General features: G+C 39.5%; 2 protein-coding genes across 2 annotated transcripts in view; one reads left to right on the top strand and one right to left on the bottom strand.

Moving 5' to 3' along the window:
• KCND2 (potassium voltage-gated channel subfamily D member 2) overlaps positions 1-20,401 on the top strand; it is a 547,933-nt gene that overhangs the window by 471,714 nt on the left and 55,818 nt on the right. The window lies entirely within an intron of this gene.
• LOC308247003 (protein Churchill-like) lies at positions 588-926 on the bottom strand (the record flags this gene model as incomplete). Its single annotated transcript, XM_080665495.1, has 1 exon — positions 588-926. The coding sequence occupies one exon, from the start codon at positions 924-926 to the stop codon at positions 588-590; it is 339 nt and encodes a 112-aa protein (XP_080521621.1).

Raw genomic sequence — 20,401 nt, forward strand, 5'->3', positions numbered from 1 at the left:
AATGTATATATTTATTTATTCAATCATCTATTTATGTCAGTATGGATTCATGAATATTTATTTTATAGTTTGGGTTATAATCCAATGCTACTTAATTTCTTACTCTGATTGTTCCAGCTTTGGTTACTGTGAGCTCCTTCAGTTGGCTCTTCTGTCCTTCTGACATCCCCAACCATTGTGATTTTTTTCTGAGCACTTGCTTTTTTGTGTGTGGCACAAGATGCTCCAGGCTCATCTTGCGTATTTATAGCCCTAGTCCTAGAGTAAGTCATTTCCCCAAGGAGCCCTGCTTCCTTTTACTGGAACCAAGATCTGGGCACTAGGTCCTCACATTCTAATTATTTTTTAGCCACACAGCACTAACAAAGATGCTTCATTCTGGCTGCACCAATGTGAACTGGGAACTTTGGCAAAAGAGCTCAGCGCCAGAGAACAGTAATCCCCCAAATTACTTTTTTTTTCTTTCAAAGAATAGGTAAGTCTAAGCAGAAACAAATAAACAAATAATTTCCATTATAAACCTGGGCATCAGGTTTGCAGTATTGTAACCAACACAACCTACTTACAACAGAACTGCAGAAGGATCCTTAGAATAACAGAGTCATTTGTGGGGGGTCATCAGGGAGAATACTGAGAGTATCTTCAGCTTTGCCACATAACAAACACAGCATGATGTACTCCTGAAATTCATCCATGATACTGAATGTATATTCATGCCTGGCTACTACGTGATGACAATTCTGACACAGATGATCACAGGTAACTATTTCTTCTCCATCTTCCTCTTTCAAAGATTTGTTTGTGATCGGCATAAAATCCCACTTACCGCACACTGCACAGCCAGTAAAGTTCAACAAGAAAGATCCATTATCCAGACAAATGTTACCCCGATTGGGATATTCCTTTTCCATATAGTACCCACACATGGAGACGCCATTAACAGGGAAGCGCTAAAATATATTTATATGAAGTTCAAGATAGCACACTCATTTTAGTGTTCCGGGCCTCATGGCTTAAGCAACTGCATGTAAGTAGAAGTTATTTTCCAGGAGACAAAGAGTTATTTTTTTTTTTTTAATTACAAGAAGCTCTCCTGGAATAAGAGTATATGTGAATTTCCTTCTTAGGTAATGAGAACTGCAGCAGATTGGTTAATATATTTCATCCTATTTTCACCAGCTTCCATTTTAAGAAGTCAGAAGTTTTGCAAGATAAGCCAACTTTCAGCTACATAGGAAGTTACATGTTCTGTGTAGACATCAAGTGTCTCTTGGTAGTTAGCATGGGTAGACACTGGTAAACTTTAAAGCTCAGAGCAGTTTGCAGCAAGGCCCAGACACAGCACAGATGAGTGCTGATAAAGGTAGTCTCTGGATATGTCTAAAGCAAGACTATGAGAAAGATGAAATCCCTCCCTCCTCTATAGGGAAGATCACCCTTACAGATCTGGTTGTTAAAAATTAGGCAGTTACCCACCTACCTAAACATTAAGATCACGTAAGCTCTTCTTCAATGTCATTAGAACTGTCATGGTCATATATATATATATATATATATATATATATATATATATATATAGGCTTGGGGGGAGGTCCCTCAACCCAGCCTGCGCCCTCTTGAAGCCCAGGACCCCTTGGGGTATGTCCAACTGATGGCTTAAGCCGTCAGTCGGACATCCTTAGCACTGCTGCAGAGGCTTCCGCCACCACTGCTCACTGACCAGCCATGAGCCCAGCTTCTGGCTGAGCGGTGCTCCCCCTGTGTTGAGCATCTGTCCCCTGGTAGTCAGTGTGCGTCATAGCAACCAGTCATTCTGTCTTTCAGGTGATTTGCATATTAGCCTTTTATTTTATAGGACTACAGGCCCGTTGCACAAAATTTGTGCACAGTGAGGGGGGTGCGACCCTCAGCTTAGCCTCATCCTCTCCAATCTGGGTCCCCTCAAGGGATGTCTGACTGCTGGTTTAGGCCCGATCCTGGTGGGATCGGGCATAAACGGGCAGTCGGACATCCCTCTCACAATCCAGGACTGCTGGCTCCCAACCACTTGCCTGCTTGCCTGCCTGATTGCCCCTAACCACTGCTGCCTGCCAGCCTGATCACCCCCTAACCACTCCCCTGGCAGCCTGATCAACACCTAACTGCTCCCCTGCCAGCCTGATTGCCCCAAACTGCCCTCCCCTGCCGGCCTGGTCACCCCTAACTGCCCTCCCTTGCCAGCCTGGTTGCCCCTAACTGCCCTTTCCTGTGAGCCTGGTTGCCCCCAACTGCCCTCCCCTGCAGGCCTGGTCCCCTTTAACTGCCCTCCCCTGCAGGCTTGGTCCTTCCCAACTGCCCTCCCCTGCTGTCCTGATCACCCACAACTGCCCTCCCCTGCTGGCCATCTTGTAGCAGCCATCTTGTATCCACATGGGGCAGCCATCTTTGACCACATGGGGGTAGCCATCTTGTGTGTTGGAGCGACAGTCAATTTGCATATTACTCTTTTATTAGATAGGATATACTGTATATAGTACATTCATGCAGGAGTCTGTCCAGGTTCTCTCAAATACTTCTTTTCAGATTATATTTGACAATATGTGTATAATACTTGGAAGTTGATGTGATGATATCAGATGCCAGAATTTGGAACTCTGAGATAAATGCATGACCACAAAAATGAAGACAGAAATATCCAAATTCAAGTGTAGTCAACTCCTGCTCTATGAGTATTTGACACTGCAGATTCTGGTTTCATTTAGCACTACAGTGTCAACTCCATATCTGCTGTTATGAAAGCAGTTTCATTTCTACTCCACAGCTTTATTTGAGTCCTGATAAAATGTGTTTTGTTCTACATATGGGAATAAGTTTTTTGAAAAAGAAATTTCTAAGAAATATTCTGACCAAACAATTTTTTCTTTAATTGAATTTATTGGAATGAAATTGGTTAATGAAATTATACACGTCTCAGGTATACACTTCTATAATACATTATCTGTATATTTTATTGTGTGTTTAGCACTCCAAGTCAAATCTCCTTCCATCACCATTTATCCCTTCTCTGCTCTCTTTCATCTCTCCTACCCCCTTCCTTCTGTCAATCACCATACTTATGTCTGTCCATGAGTCTTTCTTTTTTTCTTTGCTTAGAACTCTTCCCTACTACGAAAAAGTGAAAAGCAATACCATTCCAATGGGAAGGGAACCTCTTTCTTCCCCTCTCCCTTCCTGATCAAGAGTTGTCCTATCAGAATCTCTTTCTGCCTTTCCTCTGCGTTCCTTATAAGGAAAAGAAACAAGAATTCCTAGACCCTAAAGAGCATATTCAAGAGACTGAAAAGATTAACCATTCCCCTCCTCCCGCAGTCACTCCTGCACAGTAAGCAAAAAGGAGTTAGAAAGCTTCCTCTGGAACAAAGGTCAAAAGATTAGTGCCTGAGGAGACAGATGGAGGATCTTTACCTCAAACATGTTTGCAGTTCTGGAGCTCTGCATAAGAATATCTGGATTCCAAATGAAGATTGAATTGCAAATCATAATAAGCAATACACTAATCAGGGTGTTTTCATAAGATTAAGGGCACAGCCCTGGCCAGTGTGGTTCAGTTGGTTGGGCAACATCCTTTGCACTTAAAGATTGCTGGTTGGATTCCCAGTCAAGGCTTATACCATACATGGGTTGTAGGCTTGATCCCTGGTAGAGGTTGTATAGAAGGCAGCTGATTAAAGCTTCACTCTCACATCAGTATTTCTCTTTCTCTCTCCCTTCCTCTCACTCTAAAAATCAATTTAAAAAAACCACCATATCCTCAGGTGAGGATTACAAAAAAGACTAAGGCCTGGGCCATGTGGCTAAGTGGTTGAGTGTCAACCTATGAACCAGGAGGTCACAGGTTTGATTCCTGGTCAGGGCACATGCCTGGCTGTGGGCTCGATCTCCAGTGTGGGGCATGCAGGAGACAGCTGATCAATTATTCTCTATCATCACTGATGTTTCTGTTTTTCTCTCCCTCTCCCTTCCTCTCTGGAATCAATAAAAACATATTTAAAAAAAAGATTATGGGCACATAAATACATAATATTTACAATTGGTGAGATTGGGATTGAAGTTTAACTTTTAAAACACTTCACCTTTTTCAAACTTTATTTCTTTCAAAAGTATCTCTTCTGTTATTGAAGTTCAGCTCTTTAATCATACTATTAGTTACTATACTTATTATTTTTTTAATATTTCAAGAAAAACTATTTTAAATATAATAATGTTACATGCAATAAACATTAATATTTCAAGGAAAAAACATTTTAAATATAATATTACCAAAACTGTACTAACATAATTTAATATCACAAAAGTTGTAGGAAATATTAAAAATCTGCAAATAACAGGATTACTTCTATTATATATTCTAAACTATTTTTTCTCTGACTATTTTTTAAATATATTTTATTGACTTTTTACAGAGAGGAAGGGAGAGGGATAGAGAGTTAGAAACATCGATGAGAGAGAAACATCGATCAGCTGCCTCCTGCACACTCCCCACTGGGTATGTGCCCACAACCAAGGTAAACGCCCTTGACTGGAATCGAACCTGGGACCCTTGAATCCGCAGGCTGACGCTCTATCCACTGAGCCAAACTGATCAGGGCTCTCTGACTATTTTTGTTCATCAGTTTATGTTGTTCATTATATTCCACAAATGAATGAGATCATGTGATATTTATCTTTCTCTGACTGGCTTATTTCACTTAGCATAATGCTCTCCAGGGCCATTGATGCTGTTGCAAATGGTAAGAGTTCCTTCTTTTTTACAGCAGTGTAGTATTCTATTGAGTAGATGTACCACAGTTTTCTAACCCATTCATCTGCAGATGGGCACTTAGGTTGTTTCCAAATCTTAGCTATTGTAAATTGTGCTGCTATGAACATAGTGGTGCATATATCCTTTCTGATTGGTGTTTCTGATTATTATTAATTATAATATTAAGTATGTCTTTGATAGTAAAATAAGAGTAGACAAATTACTGTTCCAAAATGGAAGTATGGGAAGCATTATGTCTTGACCTTGAGGCAGAATCCTTACTGGAACCTGCGAATGCGCTCCTGAGTCTCAGGTTCAGTCTGGTACAAGGATGAAGTGGCTTTCCTAACAGCGAGGACTGCAAAAACTAGAGCTATGCTGAGTAACATAATTAGTTATTATCCCTGAGCTAATAACTAATGTAAAAAATTGCAGGTGACTTACCAGTCAATTTTAGGCAAAGGTGATGTAAATTATATCAGGAGTCCACAATCGCTTTTCTATAAAGCACCATATAGTGAATACTTTCAGCTTTGCAGGCCATAAGATTTCTCCCGAAACTACTCAGCTCTGCTGCTGAAGCATGAAAGCAATAATAGAAAATAGATAAGTAAACAAGTGGAATTCCAATAAAACTTGATAGGTACTGCTATTTGGATTTCACACCATTTTCAGTTGTGAGGAATTATTCTTCTTTTGAATTTTTTCAGCCATTTGACAATTTAAGAACCATCCTAGCTTGCAGGCTGTACAAGAACATTGGGGTGACCAAATTCACACATAGACAAACCTTGCTCTATTTGATAGAGTTATTAGGTGGAGGTCTTTACAGGCCCTGGAGATCTTGTACGTAGCAATGAGTAATTCATTGTCTTCTTCTCTGTGCTTCTGAAATCATGTCTGTCTTCCTCATTGTTTTAAGACTCCAACTTGATTCCACAACATAATCCTCAAAGAAAAAAAAGTTTCAAGAGTAACACTCAAGACTGTTTATGATTTGTGATACTCTGCAAATACTTTTGTCTATATTTTCTATTGTTAATATTCTCAAAAAAGAGCTTATAAGAATGAGCATGAGGAAGGGAAGTCTAAGCTCCTTATGCCAATAGCCAGATCCTGGAAATGAAAAAAAAATGTTTTTTTGCAGATGGGATAGCTCAGTGATGGATCAAAACTCCACATAGTCAATCCTCTATCCCACTGGTACCTTCTCTGCTTTCCCATTCTTCCAGATGCTTTGGAGAACTGTATCAATGTTAAAATACACACGCAGTGTCACTATACACTGAGTGGCCAGATTATTATGACCTCTGAACCCATAATAATCTAGCCACTCAGTGTATATCCTATATAATAAAAGGCTGATATGCAAATTGTCCCCTCGACCAGGAGTTCGACCAGCAGGCAGGCTGGCCAACCGCCCATGTCCCCTCCCCCTGGCAAGGCTGGCCGGACCCCTCCCATGCACAAATTCATGCACCGGGCCTCTAATATATATATATATATATATATATATATATATATATATATATATATATATATTGAGTGGCCAGATTATTATGCGTTCAGAGATCATAATAATCTGGCCACTCAGTGTATTACAGTCTTACCTTATGAAAAATGGGACTATGAGCTGAAAAAAATGGGCCTAACTCAAATATTCACTTGCAATATCACTTTGCATTTTTGTTTCTGGACAAGAAAAATTCAATACAGGACACAAAATAAAAACATTTGGCAAGCACAATACAGAATATCAGGAAATGTTGGCATTGCTTTCGTTTTGCTTGTCACTAATTTCATCACATGAATAATACTGCCATAAAAATTTGATTGTTTTTTAAAAAAAATGTTATGCCTTAGATACATTAATTGAAATAATTGCTTAATATTTTTCTTTGAACTAAAATGTTTCCAGCTCAGTAATCTGAGCCTAAAGTTGCATCAGTATAATTTGGACCTAATATTTACTTGAAATATATAAAAAATTCCAAATCAGAAAATTTATGATTCATGTTGCCCCTCATTTTATTTAGAGATCAATACTCTGGTTTAGTAATTATGATTTATATGAAAAGTCGTTCATAATCATCGCTCTTTCTCTCTAAAACTACTTGGATAATGTATTTGAAGATTCCAATTATGTGCTTCTTTGTAGCATGGGATTTGTGTAAGTCAGCTTCATTTTGCAGTCTTGTTTTTACTCCTTTGAGGCAAATAAGTAAAATGAGGGTAGGAGACAAAGCAACTTTTATCTTGGGAATATTCTCCACTAAGAAATTTTCTAGAATTTTCTAGAAACATCCTTCAGCTAAGCAGCAGGATTCTTGGTCCTCTATCAATGCTGTGGAGAGGAAGAGTTTAGAGGTTTCTACTAGTGCCAATCTCTTAAACCTTTTATAGCATCTGCTGAAGGGGGTGTAGAAGTTCTCGTCAAATCAACAACACTGCTGTATGCTTCCTGATTTTTCTGCTTGATACCTTGTAAATCCCAGCACAAATCTTTCTACATGATCCTGGCATTACAAAATGTTTCTTTTTTCAACAATAATTTTTTATCAAAAAATAGAAATATTGCTTAATTTCAGTGACAGGCATTCAATAAGTAAGTGTGTGCCCTGGCTAAAGAGCTAATGTATTTATTATGCAAGTGGAAGGCACGCAGAAAAATACTTTTAACTTTGCTTTATTCTCTTTTAAATAAAAACATTCATACACACAGAGATGGTTCTATTACCTTTTCTTTTAATACATCTTATAAAAGAAAGTAGTCCACACATAACTCCCAGAGAGGTCCTGACACGCAGCCTTTAGTTATTTCCTAGTGTCACAGAATGGGTGGCCTCAGTGCAGTGGGGGAACCATGTGCTTACAGACAAGCAGCGGCACCAGAGGGCCAACCACATCCAGGGACATAGTTCCATTGGCATCAGCATCGTCTTTGCCTACCACCCACCCAGTGAGGGCAGGAGACTGGAACAGCACACAAGAAGCAGAACGGAGTCGGATGTAAAGCAGAAACACATCAATCAGGGTGAGGATGCATTTTAAAGTCGATTGACAATTACATTTATCCAACTGAGAAATATTTATTGGCCACCTCTATGTGCCAACCGCTGTCCTAAGCCAGGGGAATACGTCAGTGAGAAAAAGGGACCTTTGCTTTCATGGATCTTGCATTTTTGTGGAAGGAAGGTGTGAGAAACAGAAAGAGGCAACTTAAATAAGTAAAATACATATTATATTAGAAGGGGATTGATAAAAATACAGAGAAAAAGAAAACACGGATGAGTAAAAAGAGTGTTGGGAAGAGGTATAGATGTTGGGGTTTTAGTTGCACTGTAGTCCAGAAAATACATACTGAGTTGACATTTAAGAACTAATAGTCTTGGACATCCAGGGAAAGAGAACTCCAGGAAAGTGCAAAAGCCCTGAGGCAGGAGCATGTCTGGGTCTATGAGGAACGCAAGGAGGCCGGTGAGTGGCACTAGTACAGAATGAGGTCAGGGCCTTGTAAACCTGGGGCTCAGCTAGCATCTGGCTCTTTGTAGACCATTCCAATGATTCCGGCTTTGTCCAGAATGAGATTGGAAGTTAATGCAAAGTTTTAAGCAGAGAAGTAGCAGCTCTGATATTTCTAACATCTGTTTTAACTAGATCTCTGGATCCTAGACTAAATTGGTCTGTGAGTGACACGGCAGAATAACAATAATCCAAGAGAGAGAAGATGGTGGTTTGAACCAGAGTGTTGGCAGAAGAAAGTTCCAGCCGTGGGCAAACTACGGCCCGCGGGCCGGATCCGGCCTGTTCGGCTGTTCTATCCGGCCCGTGGAGCCGAAAGAGCGGAGGGTTCTCTTGCTCTCCCCTCCGCTCCTTTACTTTGAATTTATATTCGTTCACACAAACACTCCATCCAAGCTTTTGTTCCGGCCCTCCGGTCCAGTTTAAGAACCCATTGTGGCCCTCGAGTCAAAAAGTTTGCCCACCCCTGGATTAGACACTAAGTACATTTCAAATGTTAAGCTGGCAGATTGGACAGTGAGTATAAGAGAACGAAGGTTATGAGGGCTCTAAGGTTTTTGGTCTGAACAACTTGGAGAAAGATGCTACCTTTAACTAAGTTGGGGCAACAGAACCAGATGGGAGGATTAGAGTGGAGTTTGGGGCATGCTAATGTTGACATGCTTACCAGATATCAAATGGACATTACACATAGGCAATTGGGTATATGAGTCTGAAATTCAAGGAAGCGATCTTGCCTGGAGATACTCTTTTGGACGTCATTCGCATATGAATGTTAGAAAGCTGGTCACTGGATATGATCTCCAAGGGAGTGAAGAATATGAATATAAAAATAAGTGGAGCTGGTGCCGAGAGCTGGGGCACTCCTGGGCAAGGGGGTTGATGCAGTGCAGAGACTGAGTAGCAGAGGGCCGTTAGGTGGGAGGGAAACCAGGAGAACGCAGGGTGCTAAAGCCAAGTGAAGAAGGAGGAGCTTGTGCTAAAGCCAAGTGAAGAAGGAGGAGCTTGTGGTCAGCTGTGTCAAATTCTGTGAATGAATCAAGGAAGATCAACACTTTGATCTTAGAACAAAGAATTGACTTTCTGATTCAGCAACTTAGAGCACCTTCAAAGGAGCAGTTTGGGTGAAGTGGTGGGAAAGAAAGCATTGGAGTGCAATAGAGAGAATGAGAGAAGATGAACTAGAGATGGCAATACTCTCGAGGGAAGTTGCTTAGGGGAGGAGAGAAATAAGGAAGTAGCCAGAGAAGGAAGTGGAATCAGATGATGGGTAGTGGGAGAGAGATACCATGTGTGTGTATGGTGGGGGGGGAGGGGGTGAGGGGTGGAGTGGGAGGAAGGTGTTACATAAAGGCCATTCCTAGTACAACAAATAGACAAATGATCTGCACCCATGTGACTTCTGAAATGGAGGCTCTTGGCTGTGATGCTTTGTGAATCAGTTAACTCCAAATTCTCTGTTACAGATTTGGGGTAGCCATCTTTTATTTTAGTCTTCAAGTTTCATGCCCAAAAGAGTCAATTACTATAAGGAGAGGAAATGTTAGATTAGATTATGTTTATGTGACATAAACACACTGGCAGGACCCAAATTCCCCAGCTTTGGCAGGCAGGGACAGTGAAGAAAAGAGATTTTCCAGGAACAATTCTTTAAGAAAAAGTCATTTTTACTCCAGACTCTAAGGCCCTCTGCAAAGGACCCATCCCTTCTGTGAGTAGGGAGGATAGAATTATTATCCAATAAGACAGTGCCTTGCTGCTTGGGATTGCTGACTTATGGGGATGGGCACTTCTCTCGGTTCTGTCCAAGCTGCAGAGCCTGGGAGAAGCTTCAGTTCCTCAAGGGCATTCTATACCCCGAAGCTGCCTCAGCTCTTTTCATTACAGTGAAACTCCTATGAGGGACGAAGCTTATCTTCTATTGAGTGTTTGTAATGTGATTGAACATATAGCTTCTGGGCAACCACAGTTTTGAACTCCAAAGTACATTATTCCCCCAGAGGAAGGAAGGAATTTCTATTCATTTAATCAAAGGAAGAGTAAACCGATGAAGCTACTAAAATAACTAACATCCAAAAGAAAAAATTAGCAAAAGAAGCATAAAAGGCAAACATGAAATATAAATATGTTAGGTTATCATGTCTGTTATTCATCTTCCTGATTCCAGAATTTTAACATACAGAAGTACCAACCCTCATATATTTTCAAGATCAATCCAACAACATATAAACATTTACATGTCTAGTCATTTACTGGGGTCTAGTATAGTATAATTTATTCTTCTGTTTATACTTACAAAAAGGGGAAAAGGAAAAGATATTAATAATCATATTATTTACTCTTATAGCACCATGTAATTCTGCTTGAAATGAAATAGTTGTAATTTTTACATTCATTTATATCCTACTCTGATCAATGTTTGACTCTCATTAGATGGTAAGCTGATGATGGCAAGGACATATTCCCCATCAAGTCACCATTTTCTCCTCAGTGCCAAGCATAGTACTGAGCAAACGAGAAGTGGTTAAACCACATTTTTCAACAGATAATAAGTAAAGAAAGAGGCACAGAATGGAGAGATAGGGAGGAGAGGTAAAATGGGGGGAAGGGGAGGGAGGAAAGAAGTGGGGACGTAAAATAGCTGCTAGTGCGTGGTTGTTGCATTTCCAGCTCTGTATTCGCTGTTTTAGATGTGTTCCCTCAATTCATCCTCATAAAAGTGCAAATATTGTCATCCCTATTTTACAGAAGAAAAAACTGAGACTCAAAGTCATTAGGGTCACAAAACTGGGAAATGGCAGCTGGGACATTTTCCTGTCTCACTCTCCAGGGCATCTGTGTCTTTCCTGTCTACTAAACTGGGGCAACAGGAGTAGCAATATGGCAGAGAAAGGCCAGAAAGGAGGTGAAAAATGGAAACATTTAAAAATAGACCAAAAAGATCTTCTCTGTCTACTTTCTAGGGATTAGGCCCAGATACCCCGTTTCTTAAGCCCACTTGTGCCAGTCTTTAGCTTGATGCAGTTCTCATCCCCATTTTCTCTAACTTTAAAACTTTGTTTTCTGTCTCTACACATTGGTGAGGCAGGGCTATCCAAGCTTGATATTTAAGGGGGACAGTTCTTTCTATGGGACACCTATACTGAGGTACAGTCCTTACAGACGTTCTTTACCAAATATTGCCATGTGCATATGGACTGTACAGTTTGGGGCCTGGGTTTAATTGTTAGGCACCATTTACAAATAAATAATTAGGACTTTGAAAATTTTTCACAGCAAAGAAAAACATATGGACCCAAGTTGGAAGAAAAGTCTCTTCCTGTGTTAGCTGGGCTCTAGCAGATGATGAGTCCAAACTCTGCTTCCCTCTGTTCCCATGGATCTATAGATGCTTTTCCATCATAATGCTGTACAGCTCCCAGTTATGAAAATGACTAAATCGACAGAGTTACAAGGACCACTGCAATTCTATCCTATGCTCATGTTACTACCTACCTTGATGCCTATAGGCACTGAGATGTTTGCCCTTGCCCTGTGGTAGCTAACTGAGAACTGTGAAGTTCATCTTCAGCTTTGGGCATGCTCAGAAGTCACATGACTTACTGTTCCAAGGAAGAAAATCTCTGTAAAATGCAGTTTCAATAAACAGTCTAGACTACTACTGCTCCTCAAACTACCTGCCTGTGCAATGATGCCTACCAGCGCATGTTCTATTGTGTTTCTCTGCCTTTGCTCAAGACTTTCCTCCAGGCTGAAATAGCATTTAGTAACCCTGGCATTTTGCTCAAACCCTACCTAACCTTCAAGGTCTGGTTTAAATCTAATCTCCTTTCTCTGAATTTCTACAGCACTTTTGATTTAGAGAGAGTAATATTTGGAAATAGAAAGTATGCTAAGTTTAACGTTTTATATTTTTCTCTGTGTATGAGATGATGAGATTTCTCACTTTACATCAGACACATTTGGTGACAGAGTGCCAGTGATTTGTCATAGAAGCTGGTATTCTACCACACTCCCTGCTGCTTTTTAAGAAGGAAAGGAGCCAGGCTTGTGTGTCTCAGTTGGTTGGAGCATTGTCCCTTACATCAAAAGGTGGCAGGTTCGATTCCTGACCAGGGCACATGGCTAGGTTGCAGGTTTGATCCCTGCTTGGGGTGCATGCAGGAGGCAACAAATTGATGTTTCTCTCTCAGATTGATGTTTTACTCTCTCAAATCAATTTTTTTTTTAAAAAAGAGAGGAATTAGGCTATAATTAAATTAATATGCTTTTAATAATTCTAAAATGTATATTCCTTCGAGTAAGACTATAATGGAGAAAAGGAAAAAAATGGCAAGTGCATATGCAAACTTAATCAATACATTTATTGATGATGATGATGACGACGATGACAGTGGAAATGGAAATTTCATTTTCTTCTGCTTGTTTACAGAGCCCTTCACTTCTTTCCCTCTATATTTAATGCCTTCAATTCATTTATTTTTAATAAAGTTTAGGATGATATAACATTAATCAGGATACATATAAAAAGTATACTGAGTAGTTTACAGATGGAATTTTATTGACTACACTATCATGAGTTGATTTCAAAAAGAGGTGTAAAATGAAATGCCAAAAGTAATCAAAGAGTCAACTAATCCTTATACAAAGGTCACCACTGACTGAAGTTCCATAGCACATCAATCCTTTTATTTAATAGTCTCAAAGGAAACCAGTTCCGGGAGCATCAAACAAGGCAACAAGCCAGAAATGTCATTATCTCGAGCAACATTTCTGTTGCAAAGAGCTACCTAAATTAAACTATATATTTTTTTTATTTGGTTATATTTTTTCTAGACAACTCTATATGATGGTATTCTCCATATAGTTTGCAGACATCCTTTGTTGGTATTGAATACTGTAGGTAAAAGAAAATAATTTTACTACATATTTTTTCCTCAACAGAAAAAAATTTTGACTGAACTAAAGGCTAAATTAGCATTTTGCTGAGTGCCAGAATCAAATTCAATTTAGCCATTCCCATTGCTAAATAGGAGTGGCCTGCAAAGACCCCACCCAACATGTATTCCTTTGATAGAAGCATTATTGTGACCTTTTGGGTCATTTTTCCATGTTGGCCATGTTCCAAAACTGTGTGGACCTAAGCCTTAAATTGTCTTGCTTGATGAGAAAGTAAAATGCTTATAGCTTATTAAGCAAATGTAACTACTTAAATATTTAAAATGTATATGCAAATAATGGCATTATCCTTTTTTTTAATCTTGAGAATATTCTAGTTTATACAGCTTTTGAACTGCTGAATCAGTGCAAGTGCTCTAATTGTTCACCTAAGTAGAGAGAGTATTGAGAGGAATCAATCTTTCCTAAGCACTGATAAAAGAGTGACTTCGAATTCTAATTATAGATATGGCTTATGTGTTTTCTCCTTTCCAATGAGATTACTATGAGGTAAAGTAATCAGAGGACAGCTTTTTATACTACAGATGATAATTCTGGCATTACTTGGCTAAGCATCTTTCCAGTGTTGATTTTTAGAATACCAACCTCGAAAATGTAATATTGTTTCTGCCTAGATAGATAAAATAATTCCTTTTAGATTTATCTAGGTGTGAGAGAACTGTTTTATTATAATTATTTGTTTTAGAAGCTAAAAAGCTCAAGGATATTTAAAAAGAGCACCTTATAACAAAGAGTCCTAGTCTGATGTGATGTGCTACCAGGTTTTAACAGTGAAGAGTGTGAATTTTTGCTATATACTCTAGTAGATAAGTCATGCATATGGTGATATACAGATTATACTTTAGAGAGATTTCATAAAAATGTGAGAACACGTAAACGGCAAGAGTAAGGAAGCAGTAGTTTTACCCCATGAACCAAATGCCAGAGAATGAAAAGTAGAAGCTGAGAGGATAATGATAGAAAAATTATAAGAATAACAATCAACAAAGCTATGAAATATAGTTAAGGTGGAATTAGCCTATTGTTAAACAATAAAATATGGCCTGAGATTGAAGAAATATTGCTAACATCATGTATCAACTACTCTCAAATAAAATTACTAAACATTTTAGAAAATAATAGAGTTTTTATTAGTATGTATTGTTCAGCCAATTGTGGCTGTGAATTTTTAAATATCACTATATTTATACCCTAAAAAAATGTTAGGGAATAATTATTCAGATTTCCCAGAGCCCTCATACTTTAGGAAAGAATATTTGGTTATATAATTTATTTTAAAAATCTATTTGGAGTCACTTGTCTATTCCAGAACGGCAATTATAGATTATTTAAGAGCAAGCAAGCCAGAGCCAGATTGCTGGGCTTAAAGTTTCAGTTCCACTCCTCACTAGTGGTGATATTTTTAAAAAATCTTTTTTGTTGAGAGTGTTACAGATGCCTCCTCTATATTTCCTTCCATTGCCCCCTTCCACCCAGATCCCACCTTGCTCCAGGCCTTTACCACCCCATTGTCTGTGTCCATAGGTAATGCATTTATGCATATAAGATCTTTGGTTAATCTCTTCCAGCGCCCTCCCCCCTTCCCTCTGAGATTCCTCAGTCTATTCCATGTTTCCATGTCTCTGGTCCTATTTTACTCATCAGTTTATTTTGTTCATTAGATTTCTTTCCTTTATTTTGATTTTTAGATACAATTATTGATAGATATGTATTTATTGGCATTTTATTGTTCATATTTCTTCTTCTTTTTCTTCAAGAAGACCCTTCAACACTTCATGTAATACTTTTTAGAGTAATCTTGGTTGTAGTTCCTTGCTTTTCATCACTTTGAATATTTCTTGTGATTCCTTCTGGCCTCCAAAGGTTATGCTGAGAAATCAGCTGACAGTCCTATGGGTCCTCCCTTATAGGTAACTGACTGATTTTCTCTTGCTGCTTTTAAGATTCTCTCTTTGTCTTCAACCTATGGCATTTTAATTATGATGTGTCTTGGTGTGGACCTCTTTGGGTTCATCTTCTTTGGGACTCTCTGCGCTTCCTGAACTTGTAAGTCTATTTCTTTCACCAGGTAGGGGAAGTTTTCTGTCATTTTTTCAAATAGATTTTTAATATCTTACTTTCTCTCTTCTCCTTCTGGCACCTCCATGATATTAATGTTGGTATGCTTGAAGTTGTCCTAGAGGCTCTTTACACTATCTTCATATTTTTGGATTCTTTTTCTGTTTACTGTTCTGATTGGGTGTTATTTGCTTCTGTGTATTCCAAATCATTTATTTGGATTCTCAGCATCCTCTACTCTACTGTTGAATTCCTATAAATTATTCTTTATTTCAGTTAGTGTATCCTTCACTTCTGACTGGTCCTTTTTTATGCCATTGATGTTATCACTAGTTCCTTGAAGTTCTCACTAAGTTCCTTGAAATTCTCACTAAGTTCCTTGAGCAACCTTATAACCATTGTTTTAAAATCTATCTGGTGGTTTGCTTGCTTCCATTTCATTTCGTCTTTTTCTGGAGATTTCTTCTGTTCTTTCATTTGTGACATGTTTCTTTGTCTCTGCATTTTATTTGCTTCCCTGTGTTTGTTTCTGTGTATTAGATAGAGCTGCTATGTCTCCTGGAATTGGCAGTGTGACCTTGTGTAGTAGGTGTCCAGTAGAGCCCAGTGGCTCAGCCTCCCCAGTCATCTGAGCTGGGCACTCTAGGTGTGCCCTTGTGTGGGCTGTGTGCACTCTCCCATTGTAGTTGAGCCTTGATTGCTACTGGCATCACTGAGAGGGATTGACCCCCAGGTGTATCAGCTGTTAGGACCAGCTGCAACTATAGCAGAAGAACTAGTGTCCAGGAAACACCCCTATGGAGCATGACTTGCTTCAGTGGGGCTTTGGTGCTCACCGCATCTGCTCCTGGAGTGTGTTGCTTGTGGATATGGGAGGGTTGTAATCTGGCATGGTTTGAAGCTGACCACCAGGTGCACTGGCTCTGGGGCCTCCCAGGAGGTGCAAAGTCAGCTACTACCTGTGCCCTGCCTGGGGCCACCTGCCACAAGCTACAGGGAGATCTGAGATGGCTGCAACTTGTGTTGGGCTTAAAGGTGCCCAGGAGAGGGAAAGCTAGGAACCTTGGCAGGCTGCTGCTAGTGCTGGGCCTGGAGCCACTTTTTGAGAGGTATGTAGCATGCTGAAGCCAGCTGCTGCTAATTTGAGAGATTTTAGGAAAGTCTGAAGCCTGAGCCAGGACAGGCCATTCATATGGAAAAGCCACTGCAAACAACTTGGGAGGGGCTACAAATTGGGTGGGGCAGGGTCTCAGGAAATCAGCAGGGAAGGGCAAACAGTGTGGGCCAGGGTGATGAAAACTCAGATATGGTGCCTGCCAGCACTTTTTGTCTGGGAGAAAGTTACCTTCCAGTTCTTGCCCCTACAGGCAATTTAGTTCCTTCCTGTATGTCCCTGGATCCTTTTGAGCTACTGCCTAATACTAGAGGTAAAGAGAGTGAGTCCAAGTAAGTCTGTGCACAGGCCCTTTAAGAGGAAACGCCTGGGAATCTTAGCAGCCCTACATTTCCCTCAGCCTCAATCCCCCCTGGTTTTTACAGCCCGAAGTTACAGGGACTTCTCTTCCCAGTACTGGAACACTGGGCTGAATGGTCTGGTGTGGGGCTGGGACCCCTTGCTCTTCACAGGGGACCTCCATAGCCAATATATATCTCCTGATTTAAAACATGCTACATGGCCCTAGCTAGTTTGGCTCAGTGGAAAGAGCATAGGCCTGCAGACTGAAGGGTCCCAGGTTTGATTCTGGTCAAGGGCATGTACCTTGATCGCAGGCACATCCCCAGTAGAGGGTGTGCAGGAGACAGCTGATAGATGTTTCTCTCTCATTGATGTTTCTAACTCTCTATCCCTCTCCCTTCCTCTCCATAAAAAATCAATAAAAAATATATATTTTTAAAAACATGCTACACATGGGTGTTGGAACAACCAGTGCCTTGTCTCTGCCTCTCCTACCAGCCTCACTGTGGCTTCTTCTTTAATTCTTTAATTGAAGGGCTTCCATTCATCCAGATTTCAGGTTCTGAATGTTGGTTGTTCTGGAGTTTAGTTGTAACTTTGATGTGGTTGTGGGAGGAGGCGAGTACCATGTATACCTAAGCTGCCACCTTGACCCCCCTCCCCTAGTGGTGATAGTCTAGACCCATGGTCAGCAAACTTCGGCTCGCTAGCCACATGTGGCTCTTTGGCCCCTTGAGTGTGGCTCTTCCACAAAATACCACGGCCTGGGCGAGTCTATTTTGAAGAATTGGCGTTAGAAGAAGTTTAAGTTTAAAAAATTTGGCTCTCAAAAGAAACTTCAATTGTTGTACTGTTGATATTTGGCTCTGTTGACTAATGAGTTTGCCGACTACTGGTCTAGACAATTTACTAAACCTCTCTGTGGCTCATTTTTCTAAGTTTATAAATGATTATGATGATGATGATAACTATCATTTTTATTATTGTTATTATTAATCTACCTTATAATGTTGTTATAAGGAGTAAATGAGATTGTATATGTAAAAAAAAAAAAAACACTAAGAAATAGTGCCTGGAACACAGTATGCTCTCAGTAAATATCAGCTATTAATGACTACCATGAGTTATGAGCTAATTCACATACTATCTCAACTTAAAGTAATGGATGAAGTCATACTTGCATAAAAATCATTCAACAAATATTTTCCTCATCCCTGCTGGTACCAGGCTACAGATTAATTGGCTAGACCTTAGAGTGAATCCTAATGTTGGGCCCAGTGAGAAGGCTAGGTTTCTAACCACAATCTACACTAATGAAAGAGTAAGATGCAAATTGACCGTACCTTTGCAATGCCCACCAGCCAATCAGGAGTGGGTATGCAAATTAACCCAACAAAGATGGTGGGTTAATTTGCATATGCAGGCGCCAAGCGGCCTGGGAGGGGCATGGGATGCTTGCGTCGTCACCATGGCGGCAATGCAGGCATTCCACACCGCCTCAGCCACTCCGGACCTCTGGGCAGTGTGGGAAGGCAGAAAGGTGGCTCCGGACTGAGCGAAGGCAGTTCCCACAGCCAGGGGAAGGAAGGCCTGTTCTTGCAAGAATCTTCATGCATTGGGCCTCTAGTTACCTTATAAAAAGAATTTGTTATTGGAATTTGACATGTATTTACCCCCAACACCAAAATAACAATTTTGTTCTTTGGGTTCAAAAATGAGGATACAAGAAAAAACTACAACCCTGGCTTTGTAGTTCAGTGGTTAGAGCAGTCTCAATACACCAATGTTGTTTGTTCAATCCCCAGTCAGGGCACATATAAAAATCAATCAATGAATGCATAAATAAGAGGAACAACAAATCAATTTTTCTCTCTCTCTCTTTCTCTATTTCTCTTTCTTCCTATCTCTCTGTCTCTAAAATCAATCAATAAGGTCTTTAAAAAAACAAACAATGATTCTTCTATAATTCTTTCCTATATACACTTAGTTATTTCTTTCGTGTAAAAATATATCTAAATATGTTCAATGCAGCATTATTTATAATAGCCAAGATATGGAAGCAACCTGAGAGACTAAAGATAGATCACAGGATAAAGAAGATGTGGTAAAAATATACAATGGAATTTTACTCAGCCATAAAAAAAGAATGAAATCTTGCCATCTGCAACAACATGGATGTACCTAGAGGGAATTATGTTAGTGAAATAAGTCAGACAAAGAAGGTCAATTACCATATGATTTTGCTTGCATATAGAATCTAAATAAAAATAAACAAACAAAATAGAAAGAAATACCAAGAACAAACTGATGGTTTCCAAATGGGAAGTGGATTGGGGGGCTAGGTGTAAAAAGTGAAGGTATTAAGAAATACAAATTGTCCCTGAGGTGACTCAGTTGATTGGAGTGTCATCCCATATACTAAAAGGTTGTGGGTTTGATTCCCTATCAGGGCACATACCTAGATTGTGAGTTCCATCCCCAGTTGGGGCTTATACAGGAGGCAACCCATCAATGTTTCTCTTACATTGATGTTTCTGTCACCCTTCCTTTCACTAAAAAAAAAAAAAAAAAAAAAAGAAAGAAAGAAAGGAAAAAAATCAATAAAACACATCCTAGGATGAGGGTTAAAAAAAAAAAAAAGACAAATTACTAGATACTAAATAGTCACAGGGATGAAGTACAGCATAAGGAACATAGTCTAACAGGGGTCCTCAAACTTTTTAAACAGGGGGCCAGTTCACTGTCCCTCAGACCGTTGGAGGGCTGGACTATAGTTTAAAAAAAAAACTATGAACAAATTCCTATGCGCACTGCGGGCCCGGGATGAGTCAGCTGCTAAGCAGGACAGGCAGCGGCACCCAGCGGGCTGGATAAATGTCCTCGGCGGGCCGCATGTGGCCCGCGGGCCGTAGTTTGAGGACGCCTGGTCTATAATATTGTAAAGGCTATGTATGGTGTCAGGTGAGAGTTATCAGAAGACTTATCAGGAGATCACTTCATAAGGCACATATGTACTTGTAAATGTTTAATGACTATGTGGACCTGAAACTGATATAATATTGAATAACAACTGCAATTGAATGTTTTAAAATTAAAAACAAAAACACGTCAAGTTTTTTAAATGTGTTATATAGGGAGAACAGGGACAGACTGGAGGGCATCAATGGGGAAAAGAGGGCATATATGTAATACTTTCAACAATAAAGAATAATTTTAAAAATTAAAATTAAAATGTGGTATATACACCCAAAAAATAATTTTCAGCCTTAAAAAGAAATGCAATTCTGATACATGTTACAACACAGATGAACTTTGAAACATTATGCTATGTGAAATAAGCCAAACACAAACAGACAAATATTATATTATTCCATTTAGATGAGTTTTTAAAATAGGCAAATTCATAGACAGAAAATATAACAGAGACTATCAAGAGCTGGATGGAGGAGGGAATGAGAAGTTATTTTTTAATAGGTACAGAATTCCTATTTGAGATGAGGAAAAAGTTCTAGAAATGAATAATGGTGATGGTTGCACAGCATTGAGAATGAACTTAATGCTAGTGAATGTACACCTAAAATGGTTACAATTGTAAATTTCAATGTATTTTTTATGTATTTTTACCA

Source organism: Plecotus auritus (genome assembly GCF_963455305.1).
Source record: "Plecotus auritus genome assembly, chromosome: 4".
Taxonomy (NCBI): Eukaryota; Metazoa; Chordata; class Mammalia; order Chiroptera; family Vespertilionidae; genus Plecotus; species Plecotus auritus.